The 8,253-nt window shown below is 33.0% G+C and overlaps 2 protein-coding genes across 3 annotated transcripts; one reads left to right on the top strand and one right to left on the bottom strand.

Moving 5' to 3' along the window:
- The first annotated feature begins 604 nt into the window (after positions 1 to 604).
- On the top strand, positions 605 to 3,144 carry LOC108690636 (26S protease regulatory subunit 6A-B). Of its 2 annotated transcripts, none has more exons than XM_018198025.1 (3): positions 605 to 806; positions 1,506 to 2,639; positions 2,871 to 3,144. In XM_018198025.1, the coding sequence occupies exons 1-3, from the start codon at positions 765 to 767 to the stop codon at positions 2,979 to 2,981; spliced, it is 1,287 nt and encodes a 428-aa protein (XP_018053514.1). In that variant the 5' UTR covers positions 605 to 764; the 3' UTR covers positions 2,982 to 3,144. The 2 variants fall into 2 exon arrangements, with proteins under 2 accessions (XP_018053514.1, XP_018053516.1); XM_018198027.1 differs by having other exon boundaries at positions 753 to 829.
- Positions 3,145 to 3,416: 272 nt separating this feature from the next.
- LOC108690637 (RNA-binding protein 8A) lies at positions 3,417 to 4,803 on the bottom strand. Its single transcript, XM_018198028.1, has 4 exons — positions 4,638 to 4,803; positions 4,145 to 4,291; positions 3,776 to 4,037; positions 3,417 to 3,694 (listed from the first exon to the last, which is right to left on the bottom strand). The coding sequence occupies exons 1-4, from the start codon at positions 4,696 to 4,698 to the stop codon at positions 3,664 to 3,666; spliced, it is 501 nt and encodes a 166-aa protein (XP_018053517.1). The 5' UTR covers positions 4,699 to 4,803; the 3' UTR covers positions 3,417 to 3,663.
- Between the last annotated feature and the right edge of the window lie 3,450 nt (positions 4,804 to 8,253).

The following is an 8,253-nucleotide window of genomic DNA, read 5'->3' as shown; positions in this document are numbered from 1 at the left end:
ATTTTAAACTGATTCTTGATAGGTCGGTATATGATCACGATTGACACGACTACCGTCGCGCCTGATGCCCCGCATTCGCGCATGCGTGTTGTTCACAGCTTAACGCGCAGTGCTGTAGCCATTAGGTTAGGTTAAAGTAACGATGTGGTACTGTGGACCGCGAAGTCTGCAAGCCAAACCGGAAAACAGGAGTTACGAGGAATTCCAAAAAGAAAATAGAAATGAAGTAAAGTATTTTAGGTCAGAAAATGATCGCAATTTCAGAAAAAAGTCCACAAAAAAAGATATCCGAAAATTTAGAAGATGAAAATATCTTTAAAGATTGGTTGACAGAGAATAACAATAAAGCTTGAATAAAAATTTATAATATTTCGCTTAAATATTGTCGATATAATTTATCAAGACATGCCCAATTAGTTTCTCATACAGATAATTTAAATAGTGTTAAGAAATTGATATCCCATAATAAGAAATATGTTTAATTTCTATATATTTATAATTCTATTTCTCTTTGGGGCGACTAAGGACGCCAGTTCATGAATGGATTAGATACTCTACTGGCGCATACTAGTTTAGACTGTACGCATGCGTGAGTGCATGTCTGGCTGTCACAGTCGCGATTGTTGCGAATAGCAGATTTTCTGTTCTGAACTGTCTAAGAAGCGTAGGACTGCTCAGAACTGATTTTTAAAAAATTTTTTGCGTGTAACTATAGTTAGTTAGAAAAAGTCGGAGATAGTCAGCGCGTTTCTCACAGCTTTCAAATGGCCACACTCGAGGATAAATCTATCTGGGAGGATGGAGAGGTACACGATTCTGCATTTTGCAGGTTATGGCATGAATGACAAGCATATCTAAGCGTATATATACCTATATCCTATTATATTTTGCGAGCAATACAACAGTCAACATTGATTGATTTATATCAATTGATTTATATCAAAATGAGTTATATCACTTTTATTTTTTCTACTTCCTTTTACTTTTTTTTCTCTAGTTGTCTCTTTTAACTCTCTTACAATCAGTTCATTTTTTTCTGTGCATAGTTAGGAAACTTATTTTACTTAAATGCAAATAATATAAAAAGGATGTTTTATAAAATACAAATACCTGTGAATCAAGTGTTTATATTTATACATTTTTCCTGTAAAATTATTGGAATTTATATTAATTATTTAGCTGTCGTTAAGCACTTCAGTTAATCTATTTTTCAGTGTAAATAAATCTAAAAATTTATTGCAGATTTATAATGAATACTTAACATTTTTCACTTCACGAAACAGACTATAAGAAGAAATAATTAAAAGAAGTTATTTTATTTCGTTTTATCTGTAATTTTTTCTGAACTATAAAGAATAAAAATAATACTTGAATTTTTTTATTCATTTTGATCAACAAAAAGTTATATTTACTTTCTCAATTAAAAAAAATGATTTAAATTTTTTTTTAAAGAAGAATTTTACTCTTTACAAAAAGAAGGATTATATATGCTGTATCTTTCATAGGAAACATTAGGAGAGGACGTCCTACGAATGTCTACAGATGAAATTGTGTCGCGTACGCGACTGTTGGATAATGAAATCAAGATAATGAAGAGTGAGGTGATGCGAATTTCACATGAGCTTCAGGCGCAGAATGATAAGATTAAGGAGAATACTGAAAAGATTAAAGTGAACAAAACTCTTCCATACTTGGTATCCAATGTCATCGAGCTATTAGATGTTGACCCACAAGATATGGGAGAAGAAGATGGAGCAGTAGTTGATTTAGATGCACAAAGAAAAGGCAAATGTGCAGTTATAAAGACATCAACCCGTCAAACATATTTCCTGCCTGTGATCGGTCTGGTCGACGCTGAATCTCTGAAACCAGGTGACTTGGTAGGTGTCAATAAAGACAGTTATCTTGTACTAGAAACTCTGCCAGCCGAATATGATGCCAGAGTCAAAGCTATGGAAGTAGATGAGAGACCTACAGAGCAATACTCTGACATCGGTGGATTAGACAAACAAATTCAGGAACTCATTGAGGCTGTTGTGTTGCCTATGACGCACAAGGAGAAGTTCGAGAATCTAGGAATACAACCCCCCAAGGGTGTTCTACTTTATGGTCCACCTGGAACTGGAAAAACTCTATTAGCTAGAGCCTGTGCTGCCCAAACAAAATCTACCTTCCTAAAATTGGCTGGTCCACAATTGGTACAAATGTTTATTGGTGATGGTGCTAAATTGGTCAGAGATGCATTTTCGTTGGCCAAAGAAAAAGCTCCAGCGATAATATTCATTGATGAACTAGATGCTATCGGCACAAAACGTTTTGACTCGGAAAAGGCGGGAGATAGAGAAGTACAACGTACGATGTTGGAGTTATTAAATCAATTGGATGGCTTCAGTTCGACCGCTGATATCAAAGTAATTGCTGCCACAAACAGAGTCGATATCTTGGATCCAGCCTTGTTGCGATCCGGCCGTTTAGACAGAAAAATCGAGTTTCCACATCCCAACGAGGAGGCCAGAGCACGCATTATGCAAATTCATTCGCGTAAAATGAATATGTCGCCTGATGTGAATTTCGAAGAATTATCCAGATCCACGGATGATTTTAATGGAGCACAATGTAAAGCTGTCTGTGTAGAAGCGGTAAGTATTTAAATTCGAAATAAATCAATAATAACAAGCATCAATTCTCTTCAATGTTAAATATAAAATTATTTCTCTTCTATTTATGTTTCATTAATATGTTATTTTAACTCTAAATATCATATTACTCAAGAATTAATATATTGCTCATTCAGTTAATATCCTACTCGATTTTATTATATACATATATAATTTGTTAGAATAATAATAAGAACATACTGTGTTTCTCAGGGTATGATAGCATTACGGCGCAATGCAACAGAAGTCACTCATGAAGATTTGATGGAAGCTATTAATGAAGTCCAAGCGAAAAAGAAAGCAAACCTGAATTATTATGCTTAATATGCTATGTCGCGTCATTTATTTAAGATATATTTTTTGTATAATAAATATAGGAACATCTCTAATCTTCATTTCTTGTTTTTCGACTAGTATAAGATATACAAAAAACAATGACTCAATGAATACTTTTCAAAGTTGCATGTATTAACACAATTAAAAAAAATGTTATGTTTGTTTTTGCCACAAATTCTTCTTGTCTTCTATTCTCGTACTATTAAAATATTCTTTCACAATGAATTTAAAAATGAAATTTGATATAGGAACTTTTATTAAATATTACATGTACTCGAAGTTATATATAAGTTCTATCACTACAAAAATAAGATTTTAATAACATTTATTTTACGCAAACTGGTACAAAGCATAGTAATAAATGTGAAACCAAAAATTATTACTAGATTATAAAAGGTATATGAAAGAAAACGAACTGAGATATTCACATAAAATATTAATGTTCTTATTTATACAAGAGGCTATATCTGGATGATATTCATGATTCTATTTACTAACGAACATACAAAGTTCTTCATATCTGAGTAGATTATGAATAGATATATAGGACAAAAGAGCAAAAATTTTAATGAAGAAAATATTTCGAGCATTTTTAAAAATGCTTATCAAATATAAAATAATTTGAAATAATACGATAGAAGATATGATAGTAGTCATTAATCTATAATTCTCATCGCCTTCTGTGACTTCTTTTCCTGATTCTATAAAAATAGAAAAATGTAGAATATAAATATTGATATAAATCCAAATATCACTAATTGTATTTATATAATAATATTTACTTTTTTGGTCCTTTTACGAAGCACCAATCGACAGAGATAGCTTGACCTAAGATTTCTGTACCATTTAGAGCCTCCTTTGCAGCTTGTGCTTCCTTAAAAGTTTCATATTCTACCAACGCATAACCTTTCAGAAATCCCGTTCTTCTGTCCAGATTCAAATGCAAGTTCTTAATTTGGCCAAACTCAGAGAATTTATCCTGAATATCATCCTCCTGTGCCTCTTCATGTACTGAATTTATGAATAAGATCCATCCCTCTACAGCTAAAAATATATAAAGATATTAATTATTCTAGTCTTACAAATAAAAATAAAAAATAAATTCTGTAATTCAAACTAAATTAACAAAGCTATGACAAAGATGTTATTACATCTCTGAGGACCAGGCTCATTGTCATCTTCCTCAATAAGATTCATGGATTCGTAATGACCAACATCATCTCTCGTAGATACTAATTCTGCACCATGGCCTCTACCTTTTCTTTTCTTCGCTTTTTCCTTAAGACGCGCGATACCCTCTGGAAACATCAAATCAAAAAAATTGTTTACATTATTCACATTGTTATGATCCGAGTACTATTCTTATTTTTTTCACATTTTCTGTCTAATTTCAAACAAGTTCGATAAAAAAAATTGCATTAATATTAAACATTGAATAATCGTAAAAAATCGCTACTTCAAAATTTGATAATTATTCAGTTGAGCTATCTCATCTTCAGTTTTAATAAAATTTTTTAATAACTCTATAGGAAAACACCGTGTTCTCTTGGCTTAGTAGGAGACATGATGAAATATGAAATGAAATCGAATCTTGGTACGAAATTGAGATTACAATATTCGCAAAATATAATGAACAAAACTCACGATCTCCTTCGTCATCGACTTCAAACTCCTCAGCATTATCGATATCCAAAACATCCGCCATGGTTAGAGTTTCAGTGTTTCAATAATGTGTATATAACATTAATCTTTAAAATATCACGTTTATTATGTACCATTCGCTCAACTCGCCAAATACTTGATGACCATAAACAACTACAAATAATGTAAATGTAAATTATAGATTTAGGAGAAAAAGACGATCTTAGCGCTACTGAACATTCCTGTCACAATGACGAACTAATGTGTGACCACTGAGTAAAGCGGGGAGCACAGACACTTGAAGGCTCCAGATAGTAAAAGGAATAGGGAATAAGACCTATCAGAAACTGTGTATTCCACATGATTTTTAAGTTGAAATTCTTATTCTCTGTTCTCTGTTTCCTTTTATTGCGCGAAGTCCCTTATATAACTCGTAAAATGAGCCATAAGAAAATCAACCAATCAGAGTCCTTTATTTCACGGAAAAGAAGGAAATAAAGCACTTTGATTGATTCATTTTCTTATGCTTCATGTGTCATGCATTATGCAAGAGTCTGTGCTCCCTGCTTTAAGTTAGTTACACACACTTTCCGTAACAATGTTACGGAACTAACCTAGTTTCCATTGAGGATTTAATCCGGATCAGAATCAACCAACTACAGTCGAATATTCTCCTGTTATAATCGAACAACAGGGAAATGCTCAACTGTAGTTGGCTGGTTCTTCTGATTCTGATCCGGATTAAATCCTCGGTGGAAACTAGGCTAGTGGGAGCACAGACTCTTGCATAACAAATAAAGCATAAGAAATTCAACCAATCAGAATTCTTTATTTCATGAAAAGGAAAGAAACGGAGGACTTCAATTAGTTTATTTTCTTATACATTACGTGTTATGCGTTAAAATTTTCGACCAATTGCGTTATTCGATTTTTATTACGGTTTAAATTATCCAATCACATTTTTGTCATAAAGAAACATAAACTACGATTAGATGATTTTCTTTATAGATATTATGCAAGTGTGGAATGGCCCTTAGGGCTGCCGCAGACAAAATTCCGTAACAGTATGCGTAAAGTATAAACTTAAGCCGATCAATCAATCAGGATACTGCTTTAGATGAGATAGACGTAATCTAATGAAAATGAAAATAACAATACTTATCCATAACCTCACAATAAGATAAATTGAAACTCGCCTTACGGATAAGTTAACTGCTATTTCTATTTCCATTAGAGTACGTAGATCTAAAGCAGTATCCTAATTGTCCCATCGGCTTAAGTTCACATTTTAAGATTACTATTATTACAGAAATTTTATGTGCAGCCCTTAAGCTCATTTTATAATGGGCAGTAGCAGTAGTGGATTAAGGAGTAGGCGTAGAAATCAATTAATCATAGTCGAATGTGAGAAAGATAATCAACTATTGTAAAATGGGCTTTACGGACGAGCAAATCGAGCAACACGATTGGTGGAAAATCTATATTTACGATTACTGTTAGAAAGTATGTGTGACTAGCTTAATAAGAGGTTTTCGCATCGCATGCTCTCCAGAGAGCACTTGGATCACAGATAAGATGGTGATTGGAACAGTTGCATTCACAGTTGCGCTCCAATGTTCAGTGACACAAACGGATTTAGGACAAGTGAGCATGTCACTTAATCTAATTCGTGAGATCATTCGAACGGGTGTGCCTCGTTTTGTTTCGCATATTTTGTGTTACCTCGATTATTTGAAAAGCGTTTTTTATATTTAAAAAATGCGTTTTTAATAAATATAAAAGTTATAAATTAAAATGTATAAATACGTTTTTTTTATTATCACTGATAAAGTTACTTTGTAAGTCGAAACATTTGAAATTTATAGCGTTTTACGAATGTAATAAAAAACGAATTTTATTAGTTAATTACATTTGCTCATTTTTTTAAAAAATCTTGATATTTTAATTTATTACATTGCATTTACATGAGCCTATTTTTCTATACAAAAGTTATATTATATTTTTATATTTGTACCAAATTTTTATTAAATGTGTTTTTATACAAAATAAATTTGAAATACTTTTTTCAATACAGAACATTTTCAATCATTACGCATGTAGGCGTAACATGCCCCAATCGTACCATTTTCTGAGATGAAGGGCATGCTCTTAATTGGAGTATGCTCTAATGCGACACGAACATCTAAGGTATTCGCAATTTCCAACATGCTCCAACATGCTCCTACTACAGCTCCTACTTACTTTATCGCATTGGAATGAGTAAGAGCTATGGAGTAGGAGCATATTATACATGTTGGACGCGACAAACCTAAGGAAATCAAACCTCTAGTCGCCATTGTCCCAGACGCGAATGTATTAGAGCGTGTTGGGCATGTTGGAGTGTGCGACGCGAACAAACCTAAGGAAATCAAACCAGAAAGAAACCTTAAGAAAAGACATGACGACCGAAAATCTGTAACAAAATTCTGCCGCGCACTACTGCCCTCTGATAAAGTGGATGTAAATTATAGCAATTTTCTTAAGATATCATCCACTTTTCAAGGCTGGAGATGATAAATCATACTATATGAAACCAAACATCGATTTATATATTTATTTTTATATATTTCTTTTACATCTAATAAACAACAAAGATAGAATAATAGAAATAGCGCTAATAGCGTCTCCCCGAACGCACCTATATATAGAATAGGCAATAGAAGCCCCTATAAATGGAAATGCTCTCTTGAAATCTCTATTTAACAATAAAAATTAACAGCGCATGCGCGATTAAACAAGAATGCTGATCACCATCTCGTTTTCTGTTTCTTTCTATTCGCTCACGCTTTCTTAGGGTTTACAAAAATTGTCGTAACACTTAGGGTCAACGCGATACTGCGAACGCTTTGAAGCGTTTTTTAATTGATCAGTTCTTTCGTCTAATTGGTCTATCAAATGCTTCAAAGCATTTGTAGCGAGACTTTGACCACAGCCTTGTCTCCAAGAAACGATAATAAATCGTACGTCATATGCCAAAACTTATGCGTCTACAACTTAAATCTAAGTAAGTGTTACGACACTTCTTGTGCTCAGACCCTAACAGAATCAGATTAGGTTAGGTTAGCACTTCGGCACTATTTTGGCTTCAAATACTAATTTAATGAATTTTCTCATCACAGTACTTTGTTAATCTAGTGACTTTACACTACAAACACGATTATGACGTCACTGTGATAGCGTATTACGTCACAACTGCGCGTTATCAACGCTACTCCTTCCGAGATAGTGTATTGGTAGCGTTAGCGTTTACAGATTCGTAAATGATCCTAGCGTAGCGTTGGTAGCGTTTAATATTCATCAAGATTAGATTAATGTTTGAAAAGATTCTGTTTCTGACTCAAGTGATACCAAACTTTTCTCTTTTTAGAATTTCGTAGAATCATACGTAACATGTGAATTTCAAATTTTATCGTAGTGAATGCAATCTCAATTTCAATCTCTACAATTGATGGCTTTGCAATTATGGGCAGAGACACAGGTAATGCGGAATCAGATTAGATTGCAAGATCGAATGAAACAAAAAAAATTTAATTTTACATCCTATGTATAGTAAAATTCAATAATATGATATAAAATATAT

This window comes from Atta colombica, unplaced genomic scaffold, assembly GCF_001594045.1.
Source record: "Atta colombica isolate Treedump-2 unplaced genomic scaffold, Acol1.0 scaffold34, whole genome shotgun sequence".
Lineage (NCBI taxonomy): Eukaryota > Metazoa > Arthropoda > Insecta > Hymenoptera > Formicidae > Atta > Atta colombica.
The sequence above is the reverse complement of the archived record's forward strand: the minus strand, read 5'-3'. Positions and strand labels throughout refer to the sequence as shown.